Genomic DNA, 27,189 nt, shown 5'->3' with positions numbered 1-27,189 from the left:
CTAAAACAAAAGTAGACACTGAGCCACATAAAGGACAGATGATCAAAAGCTCAGTCAAAGAGGTTGGTTTTAAGAAGCATCTTAAGGGAGGAAAGAGAGGTGGAGAGGCGTAGGGAGGGAATTCCAAAGCCGAGGGCCAAGGCACAGCCATCAATGATGGTGCAATTAAAATCGGGGATGGTCAAGAGGCTGGAATTAGAGGATCATAGTTATCTTGGAGGGTTGTGGGGCTGGCGGAGATTACAGAGATAGGGAGGGGGAAGGCTATGGAGGAATTTGAAAACAAGCATGAGAATTTTAAAATGGAGATGTTGCTCAACTCGTGTCAATCAATGAGCATGGGAGAAACGTGAATGGGACTTGGTGCGAGTAAGGACACAGACAGCAGATTTTGGATGACCTCAAGTTTACTGAGGGTAGAATGTGAGAGACCAGACAGGAGTGCTTTGGAATACTCAAGTCTTGAGATAACAAAGGCATGAATGAGGTTTTCAACAGCAGATGAACTGAGGCAGTGCATTTGGAGCAGTATTAGTAAGTCCCAAATGCCGTTTGGGTCCACAGCATAAATACAATTGTTAAACTTGAACTGAATTAGCAATCACGCTCTGCAAGGCTACCAGCTGGTTATTGGGGCCATATGGGAAAACATCACAGGGAGGATGATGGGTTAGAGGTGTCCTGCAGTGCAGGAATTTTATTCGAGCTGGATCGCGATAGTTTAACTCTGTGTCTCGCAGGGTTCTATGTGACGTGTCCTGGGAATGATATTCAGGCCAGTGTACTAGTTTTATCTTGCAACAAGCTTGTGTCTTTATTGTGTATTATCCAGGGTTCTGTATCTAACCCATGTGCCAGTATCTAACTCGAGGTCATGTAGCTGACCCATGGTCCTGTATCTAACCCATGATCCTGCATTTAATTCATGGTCCTGTATCTTATCCACAGTCCCGTATCTAATTCACAGTCCAGTACCTCACCCATTGTCCAGTATCTAATTCGAGGTCATGTACCTGACCCACTGTCCTGTATCTTACCCATGATCCTGTATCTAATTCACGGTCCTGTATCTGACCCATAGTGCCGTATCTAACCCAGGCCCTGTATCTGACCCATAGTGCCATATCTAACCCAGGCCCTGTATCTGACCCACAGTGCTGTATCTAACCCTGGCCCTGCATCTGACCCATAGTGCTGTATCTAACCCAGGCCCTGTATCTGTCCCATAGTGCTGTATCGAACCCAGGCCCTGTATCTGTCCCATAGTGCTGTATCGAACCCAGGCCCTGTATCTGTCCCATAGTGCTGTAACGAACCCAGGCCCTGTATCTGACCCATAGTGCTGTATCTAACCCAGGCCCTGTATCTGTCCCATAGTGCTGTATCTAACCCAGGCCCTGTATCTGTCCCATAGTGCTGTATCGAACCCAGGCCCTGTATCTGTCCCATAGTGCTGTATCTAATCCAGGCCCTGTATTTTACCCATAGTGCTGTATCTAACCCAGGCCCTGTACCTGACCCATAGTGCTGTTTCTAACCCAGACCCTGTATCTTACCCATAGTGCTCTCTTGATGGTCCAGAAACAGCAAGTGACAAAATCGAAGCAGTACTCCAGAAACAATATGACCTCAGGGTCTAGAAACCAGAAGTAACTCCATCAGAGAACCCAAAATCTGAAGTGGCTGAAGCCCCAGAAAATCAGAAGTGGCATCATCCAATTCCAAAACAGGAAGTGATGACATCCAAATCCCTAATATCAGGATTAATTTAACAGTTTTAGGGATTTGTCCCAACAATAAAATGCTGGAAACACGGGTTCAGTGAATGTGGTTTGAAATGTGTGTAAATGTGTCAGTGAGTCAGTGACCTGGTGAAATGACACAGTCCCGACCTCGTAGTTTAACTGAACTCGTATCCTGCTCTTCGGCGGAATCCGTGGTAGGTCAGTGGGTCGGAAATTGTGCTTGGCTGTGAGAGAATTTTCATCCAAATTACCATCAAAATTCACACACCAGGATTTACAGCTGTTCCCAAGTAAAGAGTCTATCCCCTCCCTCTCCATGCTCCCACAAACAATCCCAAAACCCCAGCATTTCCCATCAGTCTCTACATCCCAGGAATGGGACCCTGAGGACAAGCTCTGGGAGCAGAGGACTTGCGGATAGTCTTTAAACCTCTCTGGGTGAGGTGGGTAGGGCTGTTCCTGCTTAGTCCTTGTTACTGATCTCAGATCATCAGACAGATCCAAGTTCCAGTTTGCTGTCTTTGGATCCAGGCTCAATGACCTTTTCCCTAGAGAGGAGAGGAGAGATTGGTTAGACAGGGTTACTCCACTCAAATCAATGATTGACAGCTTCAGGGTAGGGGTGTCAGTTGCCACACTTACAAGAAGTGTGATGATGAAAAATTATGGACTAAAACTGAAGAGTTATAAAAATTTACTTTGCCTTTTTAAGAAAATGGACAATGCTGCAAAATATGGCTACATGTGTATTTTGCCATGCTGTCTGTTTAGAACAAAGAATACCTTCAAAGATAAGAGGCGTCAATTGCACCCATCCTAAACACATCCTGAAACATTACTGAATTGAATGGGTTCTACTGAAACAAAGAAGGTGTGAAGTGAAAACATCATAACTAGATTATTCTCATCATTGGCCATTGTGTGACAACCATGGGGGAGAGACAAAAGCATCTCCTACCAGAAGATGGTGTGACAAACCTTTTACCTTGAAAAGGCAGCCCGCGAAGAGGGAGGGAGACACTGAGAAAGAAGCATCACCAAACAGCTTGTCCAGCTAGCTGGGAGAAAATCCAGCAAGCCATAAGGGAGGTGCCCAACTGTAAAATGTTACATTTTTCACTTACGCAGCAGTTAAATTGGAAGTGATCCTCAGTCTTCAAACTGAACTTTCAACCAAGAGGGAAATGTACAAACACCTCAGGCCTGCAACCAACAAGAACTTAACTTCTGAGAGAATTCAACAGGTTTACCATGACTCCTGAAACCCTACCTCAACTGAAAACTGCTTACCCCTTTTCCTCTTTATCTGTCTCTTTGTGTGCGTGTGTGTGTATACATGTGTGTCTGTGCGTGTGTGTGTTCGTGTGTGTCTGTGTCTGTGTGCGCATGTGTGATTGAGTGGATGTGGTTTCGACAATTTCAGGATAAGGCATATTGGTCAATAAATATTAGATTTTCTGTTTTAAATCTACAAGAAAACCTGTTGCTCTCTGTTTATTTGACAAATAAAACACCAAGGGATTAAACCCTAATAACAAAAATCACTTGCTACAGTCATGTGGGAAGTTGAACAGTGGGAACCACCCAAAACCCTCACCACGTGGCTGTAACACAGTATTTTGGAGACACTGTCAGATCCATACTACCTTTTAGAGTATTTTTTACATGTTAAATAAATGCCCTGCCATCTGAATTCCTATTGAAAATAGCAAAAGCAAAACACGACTGAGGCTCGAAACCTGAAATAAAATTTTAAAAAACTGGAAATACTCAGCAGGTCAGACAGCATCTGTGGAGAGAGAAACAGAGCCAACATTGGCCAGGAGAGGCTCTCAGTGGGTGGGAGGGCTGTTTTGAGGTTGGGAAACCCAGAAGAACGGGTTGCTGCAGTGTATCTCGTAGATGGTACATTCTGCTGCCACTGTGTGTTGGTGCTGAAGGGAGTGAATGTTTAAAGTGGTAGATGGGGAGCTGATCGAGTGGCTGCGTTGTCCTGTATGGTGTCGAGTTTCTTGATTGTTGTTGGAACCGCACCCATCTACAAGTGGAGGATATTCCATCACATTCCTGACTTGTGCTGTTTGCTTTTACCCATCTCTGCACTGTTTCGCCCCAGATTACAGCACGGAGCTTTGTGGAACCTGAAGCACCAGAGTTAGAAGGACAATGAGAATAGGACAGCAAATACTCTAAAACACTTGTTTTGTTGGTTTTGGATGTCAATCAATCTATGGGAGCAGAGCGGCAGCTGGCGGACCTGCGAGGAAGCTGATCCGGAGTGGCATCTGAAAATAAAGAGCGGGGCTCGAGGCCCTCTTTCACTTACCTGGGAGCAGAGCGGCAGCTGGCGGACCTGCGAGGAAGCTGATCCGGAGCAGCATCAGGAAATAAAGAGCGGGGCTCGAGGCCCTCTTTCACATCTCCCCACTTCCTGATGTCAGGTCCCTTGTTCAAGGACTAAGTACCTTTGAAGGAGGGGCTCCCCCACCACCACCTGGTAGCTAGGATCAGCCCGCGTGGTTTTTCATGCCATGCTTCCCATGCAGCGACAGGGCTGCCCGCCACACAGGTAATTGCGACTGCAGTGGGAAGAGGCCCTTAGTTAGGCGTTAATTACCCAGTTAAGGGCCTCAATTGGCAGCAGTCCGGGAAGGCCATTCACAGGATTAAATTTTGTCAGAGACGGGATGGTGGCAGGAACTGCACCACCCGCCCCCCCACCCACCGCTGTCACCATCCCACCCGATTTTATGCTCTCACCACCTCCAAATCTGCCACGGGGGAAAAGCATAAAATTCCACCCTGTGTGTGTGAGTGTGTGTGACTGTGTTGTCAGTGTGTGCCATTAGAGTCATAATGGCACAGAAGGAGGCCATTCGGCCCATCGAGCCCATGCTGGCCCTGTAAGTTTATTTCCCTCAAGTGCCCATTCAATTTCCTTTTGAAATAATTCATTGTCTCCGCTTCCACATACATTGTAAACCTGTCCTTGTATTCCTTGTAGTCCTTCTTAGTCTGCTCCTATCTAATATGGTACTACTTCCTTCTCTAGTATTATCCAATACCCCACTTTGTGCAGCTTATTCTACTTTTCTGCTTCTATATACTGATACCCATCCCCATGATAATTTAGTTTAAACCCTCCCCAGTGAACCACCCCAGGGGGACACTGGTCCCAGTCCTGTTATGGTACAATCTGTCCTTTTAAATAGGTGCCTCCTGCCTCAGAACTGGTTCCAATATCCCAAGAATCTGAAGCCCTCTCTCCTGCACCAGGCCTCAAGCCACACATTGATCCTCCCTATCTTCCTATTTCTACTCTAACTAGCACATGGCAGCAGAATAATCCAGAGATTACTACCATCCAGGTCCTACTTTTTAATTTTCTACCTAGCCCCTGAAAATCTGACTGCAGGACCTCCATACCTGCGCTCTCTATGTCGTTGGTACCAACAGTACCACAACCTCTGGCTCATTCCCTTCCCCCTGCAGAATATTCTGCACCCTCTCTTTGAAGTCTTTTACCCTGACAGCAGGGTGACAACACATCATGATGATGGTTACAGAAAGGCGTGTCTGCTCCCTAACTATGGAATCTCCTCCAAAGACTGGATTTCTACTCTTTACTGTTCCCTCCTGTGCAGCCCTTGCCCATTGTTACAATGGTCTGCCTTGAACTCCTTCAAGGTTTGTCACTCCCACCAGTCTCCAATGCTGAGTATGGTTTGAGAATGGCACACGCCCTAAGACTCCTGCACTTCCTGCCTCTTCCTACTTTTCTGGATGGCCATCCATCTGAACTCTTACTGCCTGTGGAGTGAACATACGATCCAGGAAACTCTCAACCTCCGTGATGCTCTGCAGTGACTCCAGCTGTCTCTCAAGCTCGGAAATCCTGAGCTTGAGCTCAGCTCTGTGTCTGTGTGTGTGCATTTGTCTGTATCTGTGTCTGTGTTTGTGTGTGTTTATCTTTGTTTGTGTATATGTTTGTATGTGTGCCTGTATGTGTATGTTTCTGTGTGTCTGTTTGTGTAGCTGTGTATGTGTCCACATGTGTGTCTGTGCATCTGTTTGGCAGGATTTCTTTTTTATTCATTCATGGGATGTGGGTGACGCTGGCCAGGCCAGCATTTATTGCCTATCCCTAATTGCCCTTGAGAAGGTGGTGGTGAGCTGCCTTCTTGAACCGCTGCAGTCCATGTGGGGTAGGTATACCCACAGTGCTGTTAGGAAGGGAGTTCCAGGATTTTGACCCAGCGACAGTGAAGAAACGGTGATATAGTTCCAAGTCAGGGTGGTGTGTGACTTGGACGGGAACTTGCAAGTGGTGATGTTCTCATGCATCTGCTGCCCTTGTCCTTCAAGGAGGTAGAGGTCGCGGGTTTAGAAGGTGCTGCAGTGCATCTTGTAGATGGTACACACTGCTGCCACTGTGCGTCGGTGGTGGAGGGAATGAATGCTTGTAGATGGGGTGCCAATCAAGCGGGCTGCTTTGTCCTGGATGGTGTTGAGCTTCTTGAGTGTTGTTGGAACTGCACCCATCTAGGAAAGTGAAGAGTATTCCATCACACTTCTGACTTGTGCCATGTCGATGGTGGACAGGCTTTGGGGAGTCAGAAAGTGAGTTACTCACCACAGGATTCCTAGCCTCTGACCTGCTCTTGCAGCCACGGTATTTATATGGCTACTCCAGTTCAGTTTCTGGTCAATGGTAGCCCCGAGGATGTTGATAGGATGCGTGTGTCTCTGCAGCAGGGTGTCTCTGTGGCAGGGTACGTGAGTCTGTGTGCCAGCATGTGTGTGCCTCTGTCACTGTGCCTTTGTAACTTATGAACTATTTTGGATACTCCCAGCTGACAACTGACCCGACCTGCTCTCAGTCCCTTAAATTGGAGAAAAGCTGCACGTTCTTACTGATGATTCCCAATATGTCTGAGTGATACTTTTCCCATCCATTCAGCCTCTTCTGGATAAGTTGGGATATATTGGACAGGTTCAGGGTGAGTGCTGGAACATCTGGGTCTGTCACTCTCTGAGTCTCAGTCACTCTGTAATGAAAGAGGAGAGAATGTTTTTATCAGTGGGGACATTTCAGATCAGAAACCCAAAGGGGAACGAGTGATCAGTGCAACAACCTGCACCCCTTCTAATGCTCGTACTGACACCCTGCAGCAACCCATCCTGAAAATGGCAGAATCCCGGGATTTACAGTCTCCCTGTATTCACACTGATTTCCACGGACAGTGGGATCCTGGTTTGCTGCCACTTCAGCTCAGTTTGTGATTTTCAAAGCTGTCTGTGTTCAGTCCAGTTTCTCTGTACTGGAGCCTCATCTTTCCATTATTAATAATGATTATTATCCCGAGGGTCTCCAGTCTGTGCTTCCTCCTCTCTGCAGGAACACACTCACTACAATAATGTGAAGTGAGGAGGGAAGGAATAGCCTCCCAGGGATTCGGGATCAGTGGGATTCGCTCACAGAGTGTCCAGTGACACTGACATTCCTGGGAAATCTCAGCACCCAGTCATTTCTCTGTTAGTGGATAGAACAAGCCAATCACACAGCACTTACTGAGCGAATGGAATAAAGCTCTCACTGACACACATGGAGCCTTTAGGAAGCCTCGGTTAGATACAGCTCACTGCAGCTTTCACTCTCTCTCACTTCCTGTCTAACAGCTTCCTGAGAAACTCTACACACTGATGGAACAGCCCATGTCACTGCCATTTCCCACAGGCTGCCTGAGTCAATAACCCCTCAAACCACAGTTAAACATCACTCAATATTCCCACCATTTCAAAGCACCTTATCTGGGAAGGTTTCCAAGCCGTGATTCTACTTTCACTCTTCTCCCAGATACAGGTGAAGGTTCCCTATCAGCAGCAGGTTCTGTATGACTGAGAGGAACTTACCTGGAAAGGAGCTGCTTCCAGTTCTGTGAATAAAGAGAGGAGATCAAATCAGTAAACGAACAAACCAACACCCAATGGAAGCAAACAGTGAATTTGGGATTGAGAGTAAAGAGTTCAGTGTGTAACAGTAGGTGGGGCCAGTCACAGGAATGGGGAATAATCCCACATTTCACTGCACTCCATCCTGGGGAAGTACCAACACTCCGAGGACAGGACTGAGGGGGCAGCACCAACACTCCGAGGGTAGGACTGAGGGGGCAGCAACAACACTCCGAGGGTAGGACTGAGGAGGCAGCACCAACACTCCAAGGGCAGGACTGAGGGGGCAGCACCAACACTCCGAGGGCAGGGGTGAGGGGGCAGCACCAACACTCCAAGGGCAGCGCTGAGGAGGCAGCTCCAATGCTCGGCCCCACCAACAATCTTCAAATAATTCAGCCTCACTGAAACATCCCATTCCCCAGCCATAGCCCTGTTTATATTGAAGATGTACCTGAATAAAGGAGACAGGGTCCCTCTGTACCAGACTCTGGGTTTCTCCATCTATTAATGTCATCTGTTCCATCCTCTTGTTTAATGCTTCAGAACAGTTTCTAATCTGTGAGAGAGTTCGGAGACCCTCCTCATCGATCAGTTTCAGTGTGTATTCTTCATCTTCTTCCAGCTGTCTCCTCCATTCAGAGAAGCTCTTCGATAACTTTCCTTTCAGCTCATTGATTCGTGTCTGAAACCCAAACCAACTCTCATTACAAACGGCTCTTCCACACAGCTGTTACCCTGAGCACACGGCACTTTCCAGGGATGGGAGTTTGTTTAGATCACTACTCCATCACCCATTAAAGATAGACAAGCAGTGGAGGGTGTCGACTGGGAGAGAAAACACACTTTAACCAGTGTTGCCTTGAGCCTTGAGTTTAAAAGAAAGAGCTCTGTATTTAGACTGTGTATGGCACTGCCACCTGGTCCATCCACACCTGGAGTGATGGCTCCAGTTTTGGTGCCCACACCTGGTGAAGGAGATGGAGATTCTGGAGAGGACGGTGGCCAGAATGACACGTAGTCTGATGGATTTTAGTTCACAGGATCGGCTCGAGGCGGTCGGGGGATTTAGAGAAAGGCAGACCGAGAGGGACAGGATTGAGGTGTTAAAATGATGGAGGGATTATTGGACTCACTCATTGGGTGAGGTACTTGAGATGGATCAGGATGGTAGGACTAGAGGGCCTGTGTATAAAATCCATAGACACACAGTTAGGTTAGACTCCTTTCACACTGTCAGGTTTTTGTATATTTTATTAATGGCGTAATGACATAAATAAACACTTCCTTGAACTAGCCGTGCTTGGTGTTTATTTTTTCTGCTAGTGCCACCCGAACATATTACAGAACATGGCAATTAGGATGTGATGGAAGTCTGTAAATATCGGCAGCAAACAGCAGCAGGGACTGCAGTGAACAGGTTCAACAAGCTGCTGCTGAACTACCTGCTCGGATGCTGGAGATTCTGGCTGGATTGTGCACAGCCTGAGCCTCAAACTGTCTCCTCAGTTGAGTGGGATGCTGCAAGGTCCTGGTGTGTATTGGATTAAAGTGCACATTTGGGTGAGAGAATATTTTTAACACCAACTCGACTGGTTTTGGTAACACTTTTAAGGACAGCCTCATTAAACTGTTTATGGGTGACTGTGAATTTGGAAACAGGACAATATGACTGTGTGCACAGGATACATCGGAAGATAGGAACATATGAGAGGACTCAGGAACCATTCACTTCGTATATTCAGAGAATGGAGATGTTTTTCAGAGCTAATAATATTTTCGAGCTTGAAGGTGATGGTGAAGAAAGCAGTCTTGCTGATGGAAATGAGTCTGGAAGTGTATGGCATCCTAACAAACCTTCTTGCTTCCAAAAAGGCAAAGAGATTTGCCATTCAAAGTAATCATCACCAAGTTGGAGGAACATTTCAAGCCTCTAAGCCACTAGAGATGGCGGAAACCTACAAATTTGGAACGAGAAATCAGAAAAATGGTGAAACAGTTGCCGGGTACATTGTGACACTGAAGGGTTTATCCCTACATTGCAACTTTGGCCCATTCTTAGACTGTGCATTATCAAACAGATTTGTGTGTGGACTGGTGGACGAAAGAATCCAATCGAAGTTACTAAATATACAAAATCTTACATTTGAGCTCGCATGTAAGGTTGCTCTTTCTACCGAGATGGCATCGAAGAATGCTCGTGAATGATGTCCCGTGTCAAGGGTGAGTACAGCTTCTGGCCACTGACAGAAAGCTTCCCCCAAGCCTTAAGTGGAGAGACTGAGTCAGAAGAGTGGTGGTGATAGTGGTTTAGCATCTTGTTAGCACTCTAAGGGTAACCACACAGCATAAGCATGTTAGTACAGAAAAGCCAAATGCTTCCATTACCAAAACATAGGCCATATTACAACTGCTTGCTGAGTAAAGCCCAGAGCAGGAAAGGGGACTTATTCCAGTGGGAATGGAAAACAGAGATATCACAAGAGTGGAGTTCACAATCTGAAAGTGAATCCAGAGTGTCTAAGCTAAGAGGAGCTGGGGCTGTACAGCATTTATACCACTAGCAACCAATCAAATGACAGAGACTCTTGTACATAGGAGTTGGTACCTCAACATGTGCATTGATACAGCTGCAGATTGCTCCATTATGAGTAGAGACACGTATGAGAGCTAATTCAGTGATGCATCTCTCACTGACAGCACAGTTCAGTTGAAAACCTACTCTGGTGAGGTATTAGAAAAGTGTGGACAAATGGAATGCAATGTCCAATGTAAGGGCAAATCCCTCAAGTTAGCCATTGTTGTAGTGAGATATGTCGAAAAACTAATGTTAATGGGCAACGACAGGCTTCATAAGCTGGAGTTAGACTGGAAGCATGTTTTCCAAGTTGAGATGACCAAGAAGCTTGATCAGAAATTGAACAGTTACAGCAACATTGTTGAGGATAGGAATGAAGGTATAATCAGTGTGAAAGCACATTTCCAAATTAAGCCTGATACAACACCAGTAGATTGCAAGGCTGGGCTGGTTCTTTATGCTCTCCAACCCCAGGTTGAAGAGGAAATAAAGAAGCTGGAGAGGAATGGTGTGCTAGTGAAAACTAATCACAGTGACTGGGCAACCCCAATTGTGGTAGTACCCAAGTCAGACAAAACAGTGAGACTAAGTGGAGATTACAAAGTCACATTTAACCAGGCAGTGGATGATGAGCAGTATCCAATAGCAACCTCTCAAGATTTGTATGCGGAGTTAACGGGATCTAGGCTATTCACGAAGTTGGATTTGTCCCATGCTTCTGTACAGCTCAATGTGGATTGAGGGAGTCAGCAGTATCTCACGATAAACACATACATGGAGTTATACTCCTACATGAAGCTGCCCTATGGTGTGAAGTCTTCTCTAAAAATCTTCCAAGCTGCAATGGATAAGATTTTGCAAGGACTGCCGCTGTGCTTGTGTAATCAGGATGATGTGTTGATCGTGACTGCAACAGAGGAAGAGAATCTTCAAGTGTTGGATGAAGTGCTAAAAAGGCTCATTGATCACAATGTGAAGTTGAAAAAGAGAAAGTGTGCTTTTGTGCATTCTGAGATAGTGCATGTAAGATTATTAGGTTGCTAAAAGTTACTAACAAACATACGAATTGTCAAAATCTAGCTATTATAAACTAACTTTTAGCCTTATTCGAATCCTTCTTTGTAGTATAGTAAAGTGGAAAACTTAGGAAATAAGGTACAAATAGAAAGATGTCAAGGCAGAGAGATTCTGTCTTATGTCAAGTTTTAATATGCTTACTTGCAGTAAAAATGTCAGTCCTTGAGAGCCGGCAGTGACAGCCGCAGCATAGGTTTGTCTCATAGTGAAATGAGGCATCCTCGGGAAAGTACAAGCATTGAGATAAGGTGGTTAACACAAAGACTTTTTCTATGTATTCATAGCGGAAGTTAAAAGGTTGGCAACCATCACAAAACAATCCTTTTTGGCTAAGAAAGACATCCTTTAATAGCAGACTGCTCACTGATTGGTATGAAGGGAGGGTTAACTGGAAGGCTGCCAGAATAAGTTAGCTTGTGACTTTGCTACTAAGCAGCAGAGAAATTGAACATCAACAAGAGAACCTACGGGAGAGATAAAGAGAGCCAAAGACTTGAAGACCACAAGCTGCAAGAGAGAGAGAGTCATACTCTCTGCTGTCCAGTCTATATTATGGGTTAGACTGTTAATGACTGCTTGAGTTTGTTACTAATAGTTTAACTGAGAACTTAACAAACTTGTCCTTACCTTTATCTCAATAAAGTCAATTCACAACAAGCTGTTTACTGCTAAGTCTTTTCCCACTTTAGAGGGGGGTATAAAACACCCTTATCTTAGTCACAGAGATACAGCACTGAAACAGGCCCTTCGGCCCACCGAGTCCGTGCCAGCCAACAACCACCCATTTATACCAATCCTGCATTAATCCCATATTCCCTACCACGTCCCCACCATTTTCCTACCTACACTAGAGGCAATTTACAATGGCCAATTTACCTATTAACCTGCAAGTCTTTGGCTGTGGGAGGAAACCGGAGCACCTGGCGGAAACCCACACGGTCACAGGGAGAACTTGCAAACTCCGCACAGGCAGTACCCAAAATTGAACCGGGGTCGCTGGAGCTGGGAGGTTGCGGTGCTAACCACTGCGCCACTGTGCTGCCCTTTCTTACAGTACATTGGCTTAAAAATCAATAAAAAAGGAGTACAGCTAGTGAAAGAGAAGATGGAGGCAACAACGTCCCAAAGTCAAAAGATGCGTCTGAGCTGAAATCTTTTCTATGCTAGGTTCAATACTACTCGTGATTTCTGCCTGAGCTTACAATGGTGTTAACTCCACTTTGTGAGTTGTTGAAGAAAGATGTGAAATGGGAAAGGGCTAAAGGACAACAAGATGCTTATGATGCATGTAAGAGAAAGATACATCCTCGCAGTGGCCCTTGGCCAGAAACTTAACTGATCAGCCCTAGAAATACTGTGTTGTCATGATACTGTTGTTGTTTTTTCAGGAACTATGTGGTGTTTCTTTAAGAAGGCAAAGGATCAGTACTGCTTTCCGACAGCAAGATCAGAAGTTACCAAGGAAAGTTCATCTTGGTTGTCTTGGACATAGCCATTCAGAGACTGAGGATAGAACATACAATGTTGCGATTGTCTTTTGAACTGGCTTTTGTTGAGACAGACTGTTCTAACAAACTCAGACACAACTGGGCCAGCATGAACTGAAGAAGAGAACTCTGAATTCAAACTGAAGGAAGTAAGTTTAGAGTATTTGTTACCTCTCAAAATTCTAAAAGTTAAGCCAGATTGATTCTATTGAAAGCAGTTGCAAGTTGTTTATCTGCAATGGTCATCAGTGGAAGGAAGAGCAGTTTGAAGCTTTGGATTTTGGACTGGATTTTCTTACCTCATTGGACCACAGAAGACGGCGAGTGGACTTTGCATCAGAGGACTGATTATCAGAAAGCATAAATCTGAACAGACTTGTTATTGATATTGTTATTACTATTTTTAAATTTTGTTTTAACTGAGTAGCATTTAAAATTTTTATTTTTCTAATTAAACAGTTGTCCTGTAGACCCTCACCTGCCAAGAATGAGGAATATGAATTACATCATATGAACATTAATTTTAAACTGTTGCTGGAGTGAAGAAATGACTTGTTATCGAGATCACCAGACCTTTGACTGGAAAACATTTGCATACTAAGATACGGTGCTTGTGGAGACAAAGAACTATTCCCTGGTCCAATTAACCCAAATGGATTTTGATCACCAGACACTGAGGGTGTAAGGAAGCTCGCATTCCAGGGTCAGCTAAAATGATAGAATACACAAAGACAGGACTGGGTAAGCCAGCTGGTCACATGACTAACCAGCTGGTCCAGGCTGTTGAACTAGAGACAGGACAGTTTGAATTGAGACTGCAGAGAGGTTGTAACTGAAGCTGGAACAAGGAAGCCTCTCTCCTGGCTGTCTCTCTCTCACATTCTCCCAAGTCACTGGACCCACAGAAGACACGTAAACCTCACAAGAGAAACAAGTTGAAGTGTGCACTGGGCTCCAATGAAAAACAAGGCTTACCAGCAACCAAAGACTCCACATTGAACTTAAAGGACTGTAACTATAATCCAGATACTGCCTCAAACTTTTCCCCTTTATTCTTTTCTACTTTTTCTGTCTCTATCTGCATGCGTATTTATCGTGTATGCATACTAGCCTGGTCGTGTCGCATATTTGTAGTCGATAACCGAATTAAAGTTTAAGATTAATAAACTTCTACTTTTCTTTTTTAAATCTAAGAAAACCTGTCTAATTGATGTCTTTGCCTTACAATTGGAAAACGGTGAACAAGGATTCTCTGAGGGGGAGCTAAAAACATGATGTTTCTTAAACCCTATTACGTTTAGACCAGGCAAAGGCTGAGAGGGAACCCCTTGACCCCTATAACAGCTGATCGTAACATAGTTAATTGGTGATCTAAAGATACCTGGTTTGGTTTGCCTCATTCAGGGGTTAATAGATGGTTCAATTCGGCTATGACTTTCTTTAATTTGTTATAACATTAAAGTGATTTGTTATGCGATTGGTAGAGTGACAGGACTGAATTGATAGTCCGTTGCTCCCACCACAATCAGAACCATATATTTTGACTGGGGGCTTTGTCTCGAGTGGTCTTGAATTTGGCTGCAAGAGCAGGTCAGAGGCTGAGAATTCTATGGCGAGTAACTCACCTCCTGTCTCCCCAAAGCCATCTACAAGACACAAGTCAGGAATTTGAAGGAATACCCTTCACTTATTTGCATGAGTGCAGCTCCATCAGCAAAGAAGTTTGACACCATCCAGGATAATCTGATCAGCACCCCATCCACCACCTTAAAAATTCACTCCCTGTGCCACTGACGCACAGTGACAGCAGCATGTACCATATACAAGATTCACTGCGGGAACTCACCAAGCCTCCTTTGACAGCACCTTCCAAACTCGCGACCTCTACCACCTAGACGTGCAAGGACAGCACTTGCCTGGGAACACCACCACCTGCAAGCTCCCCTCCAAGCCACATACAATCCTGACTTGGAACTATATTGCCGCTCCTTCACTGGCGCTGGGTCAAAAACCTGGAACTCTCTTCCTAACAGCACTGTGGGTGCCATACATGACATGGACTGCAGCGGTTCAGGAAGGTGGCTCACCACTACTTTCTCAAGGCCAATTAGGGGTGAGCAACAAATGCTGACCTCGCCAGCAACACTCACACCCTGTGAAAGAATGAAATAAAGCTTGACCAGTGATGTATTCCTCATTCATTAGGACACAAATCACGACCTGAAGCTATCATGTGACACTTCAAACTCTGGAGTTGGAGCAATGATCAGTCATGTCATGGATGATGGTCAAGAGAAGCTCATAGCGTTTGCGTCACATGCTCTGACCAATAATGAATGGAACTACGTGCAGATAGAAAATGAAGCGCTTGGAATCATATTTGGAATCAAAATGTATCATCTGTTTTTATTGGGTGCAAACTTTATGCTAGTTCCCAATCATAAACCCCAAGTAGTTATTCTGGGGTCAAAGTCTGCAATACCAACAATAACAGCATCAAGGATGCAGCGATGGGCTGTACTTCTCTCACCGTACGACTACAAAATCGGATATCACAGTTTGAAAGAGAACGCTATCGCTGATGCACTGTCGTGTTTGCCGCATGAGGGCTCAGAAGTAGACTGTGAAGGTGCAATCTTCACAATAGGGCTAGTAGATTTCAAATCACTGCAACTTAAACTGCAACTGAAACTCAGAAAGAGTCGATAAACAGACATTGAAAGGATGGACAGAATTTGACCAGTGTCCAGATGAGGAACTGAAACTGTTCCACAATCACTGCAATGAGTTGTCATGTGAACAGGGCTGCAGTAAGTGGGGTTATAGGGTGGTGCTACCGAGTTCTTTGAGAGATAGGATTCTGGCAGTACTTCATACTGAACACACAGGAATAGTCAGTATGAAATTTATAGTTAGAACTATTGTTTATTGGCTTGGTCTAGACTGTGATCTAGAATCATTGGTTCGCAAATGTAGTATCTGCCAAAACTGTAGAAATAAGCCACCTAAAACTCCTTTGTAATCATTGTCAAGGTTGAGTCAACCATTTCAAAGAGGTCATTTAGACTTTTGTGAGAATGAAAGTGACAGATTCTTAGTACTTATGAATAACTATTCAAAGTGGATCGAAGTCAAACACATGGATCAAAACACCATTGCTGAATGGACAAATAGACGAGTTATGGTCTATTTTTGCTTATCATTGTTTACCAGTGGATTTTGTCACAGATAATAATCCGCAATTTTGTTCTGCTCCATTTCAGAATTTCAAGAAAAGCAAAATGGTATCAAACATACCCTGACTCCTCTTTATCATCCAGCAATAAATGGAGCAGCTGAAAGATCCATTTAGATAGTGAAAGAAGCATTCATGAAACAGGTGATACTTAGATGTTCAAATTTCAGTATGTAACAGTGATTGGCTAATTTTCTGCTGAGCTATCGAACAACCCCACACTTCACCACAGGCTATACACCTGCTGAGCTTTTGATGAAAAGAAGTTTATGGACATGTTTAAGTCTGGTCCCACCTAACTTGACTGCTAAAGTCGAACACAAACAATTCAGTCAAAAATGTAAGTATGACAAAAACAAAAGAGAACATGTTCGTGTTATCATTCCCCCTCACAAGACACACAAGTGGGATGTAGCAAATGTAGTAGAAATGTGTGGGACTGAAAGATACTTGATTGAAATTGATGAAAAGGTGAGAAATGTCCATGTCAATCACATGATCCCAAGAAGGAATGAACAAAAACATGAGCATGCTTGACCATGAGCTCATATGAGAGTTTGAACCAGTTCAGACTTCTGAGAAAGAAACAAGATCTTCTCTAAATACTGAATCTAAACCACGCAGTTCAAAACCTGACTCTACACCAAAACCTGTAAGGAGATCAGAAAGTCTTCACAAACCAATTATTAAGCTTGATTTGTAAATATTGTTCATTGTTAAGAAACAATAAGAAAAATACCTTTCTTTTGAAGGGGGAAGCAGTGGAAAGTATTTGTATATTATGTTAATAATGTGATGACGTAATGATATCAATAAACACTTCCTTCAACTGGGTATGCTTGGTGTTCATATCCTGTGATGTAATATAGGTATAATAGGCTTAATTAAGTAGAATTTGGAAATAGTTGGTGTATCATGCCTTTTAGAGTTAAAGATTGAATAAATGGTTAGCTTTTTGAACTCACTGAGATTCCCCTTTAAGAAGGTAGAGTTAGAAAATTTCAAGGTCCCCATTAGGAACCAGAAACAAGTTGGGAAATCCATTTGTGTCTCTGTTGTCAGGGGCTTGGAAGATAAACACACACATTGAAATATCCTGTCAGTAAGAGGCAGCAATAAACTTAATTGGTTTGTGCAGACAGGCCGGCTCCGGAGGTCACTTTGGAAAGGGCAATTAACAATAAATGGAATGGAACAGGGACAAGAAAAGATAAGTAAACACAATTATAAACATTTTGACCAGATAAATGCTCACAACTTTAACAGCAAAGGAAGTTCAGTAAAACATTAATTGGAAATGGTAATTAAAGATATGGATTTTAAACACACACAGGAAGGTCACATCGAAATGTTAGAAGTCAGATGACACTTCAGAAACAGTAAAAACATGAGAAGTTTTGAAGCAATGATTAGAAGTGTTGAATTCCTCAATCAATGCTTCTCAACTATGGGGAATTTAAGGTAAAAAGTTTACTTTAAATTTTGCTGAATGTTCTGGATATTCTAAGATATTTTGCTGTAACATTAGCAAGGTTAAACTTTTGGATTGTATGTTAAAAAATAAGATTATGTGTTACATAATTTAGTAAAATGTGATATTGTGATATACTTATCCACTTAGAAATGTATTTGTATCTTAAATTCTTTAATACATCTATGAAAGTTAATAAATCATCTCATGTAGCATTCTGTATACAACTACAAAGAACCTCCTCTCTGTGTCTCTTTAAATGGAGAGATACGTATTGAAGAGAGTTCCCAAACCCTTATAATATCTGTGATATTTATGACTTAGCCATAATTATTAAAGTAGGCTATCTGAAAGATGGTAATATTCTCTGTTGGATTTCTTTCTTTGAGTGAAAGCGGGTACAATTCTTTGGACCCAAATATGAGTCTATGAAAATTTGTCTGGTTTGAACTTGATTAAAGGAGATTCATAGGGATGTACTCCTGATTTGGTTTAGTCATAAGGGGTTAAAGTCATAAATCACTTCAATTCTCTGCTAGTGCCACCTGAATAATATTACAAACATATGGTGGGTATGGAGTCACTCATACCCTTTAAAATTGAGCTGGAGAGGAATTTCCTTGAGTTAGTCCTGAATTGGCTGCAGGTGTTTATTCTCTCTTCTGTTTGTCTTTCCCAGGTGAGTACATGGTTCAGGATGGATCAGTGGTGTGTGTGATTGAACCCTGTCTGCATGGGGCAGGCTCACTGGGGCTAATGGGCTTTTCTTCCTCTTCCTTTCTATGTTCATATGATACAGGCTTCAGGACATGTCTTCACCTGCCAGCCTCTGGCTATGTCTGTTTCAGTAAATCCGGTGTCTAAATCATGTAATAATATTCGCTGGGAGGTACAGGTAGAGTTAAGCAGCTCCTCCTCACATCAAACACACAGAATCTCAGTGTAATCAGTGACTCGGCCCCAACAGAACCAGCCTGGTTTGGAAGGCCTGCTTCTGATTGCTCATTGACTCAGTGGGGAGAAAAAGCCATTCAAAATCCCGTTCCACTTTTCCCTACCTTTATTTCAGCTTCTGATCTCCCCAAGTCTCGCTGTTTGCTGGAACAATTCTGCTGGACTCCCCGAAGCTTCTCGACTTCTCTCTCCAATTCTTCCTGTAAAGGCAGTTGGAAAGTGTTTAAAAGGGTTTCAAATCGAAATGTAAAAGGAGAATGATTCTGTTCCAGGAGTGAGCTCACTGGGTGTGGATAGAATATAGTTTGCAGGAATCTCAGTGTCTGGGTCCTGAGCAGAAATATTCCCTTCAGTGTTTCTCAGTAAAGAGGTGCTCCCTGTCCTGTATAAACTGAGTAACCACACACACACTGGCTTCTTTTCACAGTGACACACATGTGCTGCATTTTTAAACTGATAGTTCCAGAAGTGAAGACGGGACCAGAGCAGATCAGAAACCCATTGGAATCTAAAGCAGGCTTTGCCATGGATCTTTAACTGATCATCCTGCTTCTTGATTTCCTGTCAAGTTAAAGAGAGGCAGCGTAATGAGGACACACATCTGTCAATGAAGTGCTCTCCATTGAATGGGACTCCTGCAGGGGTCAGAATGGCTGCAGGAAAATTTGTTTTGTGCTGTCAGGAGGAAGTGCTGTCATGTAAGGAGAATGTGGGAATGATCCCCCCACCACCACCCTCTCCCCCACCTCCCGGTTCTTGAATGTTTTCCTGGAGGTCATTCAGACTAGAAGGGAAGTGCTGTTTCTAGAAGAAGGAAGGAGGAGGCCAGACAGCAGCATGGCTGGAGGTCGCCAAGGCTGCGAGCGGCAGGAATCTGCTGCCTTGTACCTGGATACAGTGCTGATAGAAGTTTAATGACATCATTATGCCAGGCAAGGTGATCAACATACCAATATCAGGTGGCAATTAATAGTCTGTGAATTGCCCAGCCTTCTCCTGCACTCCTCTGACCAACCTTACAGCTCCACTCATACCTCTATCACCAGGGACATCCACAAATCTCCATCTGATGGATTTCCATCCATCTCCAACACGAACACTCACCCTCTCCAAGTGCCATCTCACACCTATCTCTCACAGTTTCACTCCACAAGTATTCTCCTTTCATTCTCTCCACATATTCCACTTCTCACACTCACAACTCTCTGCTTTCTCTCATTGCAGGGGAAGAGATCTCACAATGTTATATTATATCAGAGATTTCACAACTCCAGGGAGGGGCTGAGAATCAGGGGTGGCCCTCCAACCATTGCCACCCTGACCGCTGTGGAGGAAGAGATTGGCAGGGTGATACAAACACTGGCCATAGGCGATGGAAAGATGGGGGAGGGGACAGTCTCACTGCCAATTTGCTCATTTTAGTCACTCTATTGTAATTGTTTTCACAACTAACTGAAATGTCAAGATCTGCACAATGTAGACGTTGAATCTTTTCCACATGTCTTTTCTAATTAATGTCTTTCATCTCCCACACGTTCTTCTGGGGTGAGGGAGTAGGTGGAGCACAAAGTGGCTCAAAGTCAGCGTGCACTCTGAGAGAGCACCCTCCACTGACAGAAACGCACACCTCGGTGGAGATAGGAATAGAGATAGGTAGGATGTCACATAATGAGGTGTACAGGATGTTTGGATCAGGTAAATGTGTGCATGCTTGCCATCTGCAATGGTCTGCCCAGTCAGTCTGCCTCTTTAAACAGGATGGAGGAAAAACTCACTGTGGTCACTAAACACCTCATTGAAATACAGCAAAGTGCTCTCCAGCTTTGTGTGAGCTGAAAAGTGCAGTGAGCTATGAGAGAGAGCGCAATGTTGTTTCATTGGTGGAATTGTAAATGAGGCAAGTTTTTTATATCCATTGTCTCTCTCCTGTCTTGCCCTCTCCATTGCTGCAATCTGATTCTGCAATGGACAAAAGGCTTCAACAGAATGTCCACCCAGAGTGGAGTGTGTGTGAACCATGTGATTGTGATGAATCACTGTGGGAATGCTTTGTGATGGGGTTGGGGGGGTTGTGGGATTGGTGGGTAGGGTCAATGGGCTTGGGGTTTTATAAATTTAGGCTTGTAGTTCTCTGAACTATGCCTCAAAGAGGTCGTCACGGCCTTCTTCGAGAGCCAGATGTGCAGCTGCAGCCACCCTCACCTCATCATACTTCCTCCTCCTGCAGCTCCATTCATCTCTGAAAGGCCAAGCAGACCACAATCATTCTTGATAGTATGTACTGAAGGGGGCCCTCAGATCTGTCCTGGCACATGAATCGCAACTGCAGCAGCCCACTGGCTTGTTCAATGATTGCTCTTGTGGTGATGTGGTTCCTATTGTAGCTCTCCTCAGTATCACCAGCAGGGCTCCTGACAGGAGTCAGTCATCAGGCAGGTCCTCAGAGAGTAGCTCTTGTTTCCAAGGAGTTTTTCCTTGGAGGTTCAAACACCTGTGGTTCACTTAACTGCTGCAGGAATTAGAAGTCATGGCCACTTCCAGGATATCTTGCACATGCCTGCATGATAAACTTACAATGGTCACAAACCATCTGTACATTGAGGGAGTGGAATATCTTCCGATCTCTTGATGAACGCTCCAGGATTATCTGAGGGCGCCTTGATTGCCACATGTGTACAGTCAATAATTCCCTGAACCTGTGGAAACCCAGCCACTGCAGCAAAGGCAAGAGCTGTCTGTGTCTGACTGTCCTCATCAGGGTCGAAGTTCACATATTGGGTGGCCTTCGCAAGTATGGCATCTGTGAATTGGGATACGGACTTGTGGGTTTTAGATGATGAGATCCTGCAGATGCCCCCAGCAGATACCTGGAAGGAACCGGGGGGAGTGAAGAAATTCAGGATTGTGCTCACACTGACAGACACTAGCAGCGCATGTTCACTTAGCCCTCTAGAAGGAGGTCTTATTTCAAGAAGCTTCAGATGTCAACAAAAGCCTGAGCTTCCTGAGACATTGTTGCTTGTTCCTGCCGAGGAAGCAAATTCTCTGTGGATTGTGTTTTGGGGATATCGTCTCCTTCGAAGTGGAGCTTTGGTCCTTCCCCTCTGTCCTGTGGAGCAGCGTGTAGCTGTGGCGAAGGCTGCTGATGGAGCTGTTGTTGCAACTCCTGGTGTTTCTGGTGTTGGTGTTGCTGCTTCTCCTGCTCCTCTTCAGAGGGTCAAAATAATGGCTGCATAAGGTGTTCCCATGCTGCAGTGAAGGCTGAGAGCAGGTACATTTAGACCAAGGTTAACAAGGTGCAATGTAAGTGAAATGACTTCAACAAACTTGTTGTTGTCCTGTAAATCAACGAAATCTTGCTCTCAAGACAAGTGCTGAGAGTACAAGTGTCATGCAGGCCCCCACCTGCCAAGAATGAGGCACATTAATTTCACCACATGGACATGAAATTTCAAATTGTTGCTGGGAAAAAGAGAAGGCCTATTACAAGGACTGCCAGACTGGCTGGAAAGACATTTTTGCATATTGACAGACGGTACTTGAAAAGACAAAGGGGATATTCCCTGTTCCAATTTAAACCACAATGAACCTTTGATCACCAGCTATTGTGTGGAGAGGAGACATTCCAAGGTCAAGACAATCCACAAGGGCCAGGACTGATTAGGCCAGCTGGTCACATGACTAACTGGCTGTTGCAGGTTCTTTTTGAACTCACCACAGGGAATTTGAACTCAGAAATCTGTTTGCTCCTGGACTGAAAAGAGCTCTCGTGGCTGGCTCACCACAGCCTCTCCTGTCTGCTCCCATCTTTCTCACGGAACTGAAAGCCCCAGGAGAGAATAGTCTCCGACAGTGAACAAGGTTTAAGAAGAATACTGGGCCCCAACGAAAAGCAAGATCAACCTACAATCAAGGACTCTACAGGGAGCTCGAATCACAGTAACAAAAAACCCACCTCAGAGATTGTCTCAAACTGTTCCACTTTATCTTTTCTTCTGCTCTTTTCTGTCTCTATTTGCATGTACGTATCACCTATGCATGCTAGCATGAGGTGTGGTGAGTATCCATAGGCGTCAAAGTTAAACTACAAACTCTAATTCGGTTAAAAAAATTTCACCATTCTTCTTTAAACTGAAGAAAGCCTGTTTGTGCTCATTTCTTTGCCTGATAATTGGAAAGTGGTGAACAAGGATTCACCAAGGGGGAACTCAAAACACAGTGTGTTTAAAATCAAACTCTGTTACAGTAAGACCAGGTGAAGGCCGAGAGGGAACCTGAGACACCTTCCTCATCTGGTCGTAACAACAAGCCTTACCCATAGGCATGACTGCAGCTATTCAGTTTCACTATTTAAAGGCTATCTAGCTCAGCAGCTTTAATGCTCAATGATCTCCCACTGTGTTCTCACCTGGTGAGATTCAAACAGCTTGGGAAACCCGCCGCTGGATATTAAAGCTAGAATGGTAGATTAACTTGTCAGGTAGTTGCTACGGAATGTATTTGAAAGTCTGACCCAACAGCTTCAAGAAGGTTTCCTGCTCCTTCTGAACGTAGCTCTGTTAAATGCGAGAGTGAGTGGGAATATTCGGGTTCCCGACACACCAGCATTTTCTGGGGTTTTAACCCTCCCATCCCTGCTTGGCAGATAAAATTCCCCCCAACCCTGTGCTGCATTTACACACAGACCCAGCTCCTCCATTTCCAGGAATCAGCCGAGGGGAAAGGGAGACAGACTCAGACACACAGCATTTCTCAAACAACAATTCCCTCTTATTGTGAGGAACAGTTTTCCACTCAGTCCCCGAGTCTCCCCCCGTGGGTGTTCCTCACTCCCCCACTGGTGATTGTCCTCTCCCTGCTGCTCAGAGGGCAGAATCCCCCAATGTTACACAGGGTACAACATGCTCTGCTCTACAGCTCGATGCCACAGAGTGCCAATTCTTACAGGTGCCCACAGTGAATTACTGAGACATACAGTGCCCTCCCCAGGAGGGGCTGAGAGTGGGTGAGGGGCAGTCACCCTGGGCCACTCTCACAGCCTCCCTGTGCCCACCCTGTTCTCTCAGACAGGCTGTAAGAGAAAGGGGAGGGGGCAAATCAGACTGACAAAAAAACAAGCAATCAGCTGTAAAGCCAGACCTAGGGCAGCAAGAAAACACTGGGCTAAATCAGCACTGTCTGTAATCAGTTCCAATTAATGTTGGTCATTAACAGGAAAACTCTCCCTCACTGTATTTAATATCAGGAACTGTGTCACTCACCTTAATTACAGCTTCTGCCTGACCCAGGCTCAGCAGTGTGTGGGATTTATGTTTCCCTGTTATTATACATGAAATACACACACACTCTGCATCATCCTTACAGTATACTTCAAGCACTTTCTTATGGTCAAGGCACTTTGTGCCTGTAAGGTCAAGCAGTGGTTCCATTAGGGTATGTCCGCTCAAGGTCTTGTTTAGCAGATGTGGTTTTAAATGATGAGAGCAGAATGATGTTTCACATTTCAGACACGTTTTCACAGCTGGGTTTGGATTATCATCACAGTAATCACACACGACACGAGCTGAATCAGCAGGAGGCTGTGAACAGTTGTAATTTTCCACTGTATTACACAGAGTGAAGTTTCTCTCCAGACTGGGCCTGGGGTTAAATATCCGGCGACACTGAGGACACTCGAACCCTCCTGGGCCTTTTGTCTGGTCCCAAACTCCCTCAATACATTTCAAACAGAAACTGTGCTGACAGGGTAATGCTACAGGATCCTGGTATACACGGAGACACACAGCACAGGTTAATTCATCCTCTAAATCTCCGGGATCCATTGTTACAGCACCTGAAGAGGTTTCACACAGCACCGGAGAGACTGAGGCACCAGAGCAGGAAGTGAAATTCTTATAAACGCTCGGTGCAGGGAGTGACAATGTTAGTTTCATTTTCATGAGCCACTTCGCTTAAGACTCAGACCTGCAGTAGCAGTTCAGAACCAAAATCAAAAAAAAAAGATTGTAATGTTACCATATGGAGCCAGAATACAGCAAGCTGGGCTCAGTAAACACAAACCCAAAAATAATCAGCTCAGACCAGACCCAAAATAGTTTAACAAACAAATTAAAACTGATATCAAGAGGAAAAATAACCAAGACAAACCCTGCAGACAGGAAAGTTAAGGAACCCTTTGGCAGAGAGGAAGGAGAAGGAGCTCTCTGGGAGAAATAGAAAAATATACAGAAAAAGTTAAAGGTTCATCAGAGGGGTAAAGAGAGATGTGAAAAAGCAAAGCAACAGAGGCTACAGGTCTCAGTAAACTCAACACCAAACATGTCTGATCAGTGCAGAGATGCAAAAACAGAGACAGAATAATGTTGGACCAAAAACACAAAACAGGAGAATACAGGAAGAGGAAGTTGCAAACAAACTGTACAGGGTTCTGGTCAGACCCACCTCGAGTAATGTGTCAAGTTCTGTTCTGAACCACCTCGAGTAATGTGTCCAGTTCCGGTCAGACCCACCTCGAGTACAGTGTCAAGTTCTGGTCAGACCCACCTCGAGTACTGTGACCACTTCCAGTCAAAACCACCTCGAGTACTGAGTCCAGATCCGGTCAGAGCCACCTCGAGTACTGTGTCCAGTTCTGGTCAGACCCACCTCGAGTACTGTGTCCAGTTCTGGTCAGACCCACCTCGAGTACTGTGTCCAGTTCCAGTCAAAACGACCTCGACTACTGTGTCCAGTTCTGGTCAGACCCACCTCGAGTACTGTGTCCAGTTCCAGTCAAAACCACCTCGAGTAATGAGTCCAGTTCCAGTCAGACCCACCTCGAGTACTGTGTCCAGTTCCAGTCAAAACCACCTCGAGTACTGAGTCCAGTTCCGGTCAGACACACCTCGAGTACTGTGTCTAGTTCTGGTCAGACCCACCTCGAGTACTGTGTCCAGTTCCAGTCAAAACCACCTCGAGTACTGAGTCCAGTTACGGTCAGACCCACCTCGAGTACTGTGTCCAGTTCCAGTCAAAACCACCTCGAGTACTGAGTCCAGTTCCGGTCAGACCCACCTCGAGTACTGTGTCCAGTTCCAGTCAAAACCACCTCGAGTACTGAGTCCAGTTCTGGTCAGACCCACCTCGAGTACTGAGTCCACTTCCGGTCAGACCCACCTCGAGTACTGTGTCCAGTTCCAGTCAAAACCACCTCGAGTACTGAGTCCAGTTCCGGTCAGACCCACCTCGAGTACTGTGTCCAGTTCCAGTCAAAACCACCTCGAGTACTGAGTCCAGTTCCGGTCAGACCCACCTCGAGTACTGTGTCCAGTTCTGGTCTGACCCACCTCGAGTACTGTGTCCATGTCTGGTCAGAACCACCTCGAGTACTGTGTCCAGTTCCGGTCAGACCCACCTCGAGTATTGTGTCCATGTCTGGTCAGAACCACCTCGAGTACTGTGTCCAGTTTCGGTCAGACCCACCTCGAGTACTGTGTCCAGTTCCGGTCAGACCCATCTCGAGTACTGTGTCCATATCCGGTCAGACCCACCTCAAGTACTGTGTCCAGTTCCAGTTAAAACCACCTCAAATACTGCGCCCAGTTATAGTCAGACCCACCTCGAGTACTGTGTCCAGTTCCAATCAGACCCACCTCGAGTACTGTGTCCAGTTCTGGTCAGACCCACCTCGAGTACTGTGTCCAGTTCTGGTCAGTCCCACCTCGAATACTGTGTCCAGTTCTGGTCTGACCCACCTCGAATACTGTGTCCAGTTCTGGTCAGACCCACCTCGAGTACTGTGTCCAGTTCTGGTCAGTCCCACCTCGAATACTGTGTCCAGTTCTGGTCTGACCCACCTCGAATACTGTGTCCAGTTCTGGTCAGACCCACCTCGAGTACTGTGACCAGTTCAGGTCTGACCCAGCTCGAGTACTGTGTCCAGTTCTGGTCAGACCCACCTCGAGTACTGTGTCCAGTTCTGGTCTGACCCACCTCGTGTTCTGTGTCCAGTTCTGGTCTGACCGACCTCGAGTACTGTGTCCAGTTCTGGTCTGACCCACCTCGTGTTCTGTGTCCAGTTCAGGTCTGACCGACCTCGAGTACTGTGTCCAGTTCTGGTCTGACCCACCTCGAGTACTGTGTCCAGTTCTGGTCTGACACACCTCGAGTACTGTGTCCAGTTCTGGTCTGACCCACCTCGAGTACTGTGTCCAGTTCTGGTCAGACCCACCTCGAGTACTGTGTCCAGTTCTGGTCTGACACACCTCGAGTACTGTGTCCAGTTCTGGTCAGACCCACCTCGAGTACTGTGTCCAGTTCTGGTCAGACCCACCTCGAGTACTGTGTCCAGTTCTGGTCTGACACACCTCGAGTACTGTGTCCAGTTCTGGTCAGACCCACCTCGAGTACTGTGTCCAGTTCTGGTCTGACACACCTCGAGTACTGTGTCCAGTTCTGGTCAGACCCACCTCGAGTACTGTGTCCAGTTCTGGTCTGACACACCTCGAGTACTGTGTCCAGTTCTGGTCAGACCCACCTCGAGTACTGTGTCCAGTTCCGGTCAGACCCACCTCGAGTACTGTGTCCAGTTCTGGTCAGACCCACCTCGAGTACTGTGTCCAGTTCTGGTCTGACACACCTCGAGTACTGTGTCCAGTTCTGGTCAGAGCCACCTCGAGTACTTTGTCCAATTCTGGTCAGACCCACCTCGA

General features: G+C 45.2%; 1 protein-coding gene across 1 annotated transcript; it reads right to left on the bottom strand.

The window, feature by feature from the left end:
- Positions 1-405: 405 nt before the first annotated feature.
- Positions 406-24,362, bottom strand: LOC137375768 (E3 ubiquitin/ISG15 ligase TRIM25-like). Its single transcript, XM_068043171.1, has 6 exons — positions 23,761-24,362; positions 18,604-18,699; positions 8,152-8,382; positions 7,659-7,681; positions 6,660-6,793; positions 406-2,293 (listed from the first exon to the last, which is right to left on the bottom strand). Exons 1-6 carry the CDS (start codon positions 24,319-24,321, stop codon positions 1,764-1,766), a joined length of 1,575 nt encoding a protein of 524 aa, XP_067899272.1. The 5' UTR covers positions 24,322-24,362; the 3' UTR covers positions 406-1,763.
- Between the last annotated feature and the right edge of the window lie 2,827 nt (positions 24,363-27,189).

This window comes from Heterodontus francisci, chromosome 12 (assembly GCF_036365525.1).
Source record: "Heterodontus francisci isolate sHetFra1 chromosome 12, sHetFra1.hap1, whole genome shotgun sequence".
Classification (NCBI taxonomy): Eukaryota; Metazoa; Chordata; class Chondrichthyes; order Heterodontiformes; family Heterodontidae; genus Heterodontus; species Heterodontus francisci.
The sequence above is the reverse complement of the archived record's forward strand: the minus strand, read 5'-3'. Positions and strand labels throughout refer to the sequence as shown.

Bases quoted from the DNA above. Each gene is read 5' to 3' on its own strand.
- LOC137375768 (XM_068043171.1), bottom strand. From the start codon at position 24,321: ATGGATCCCGGAGATTTAGAGGATGAATTAACCTGTGCTGTGTGTCTC. The intron at 8,383-18,603 runs GTAGGGAAAAGT...TTTGGGTTTCAG, and splicing joins GATCAGAAGCTGAAATAAAG to ACACGAATCAATGAGCTGAA. The intron at 6,794-7,658 runs GTAAGTTCCTCT...CTTTCATTACAG, and splicing joins TGGAAGCAGCTCCTTTCCAG to AGTGACTGAGACTCAGAGAG.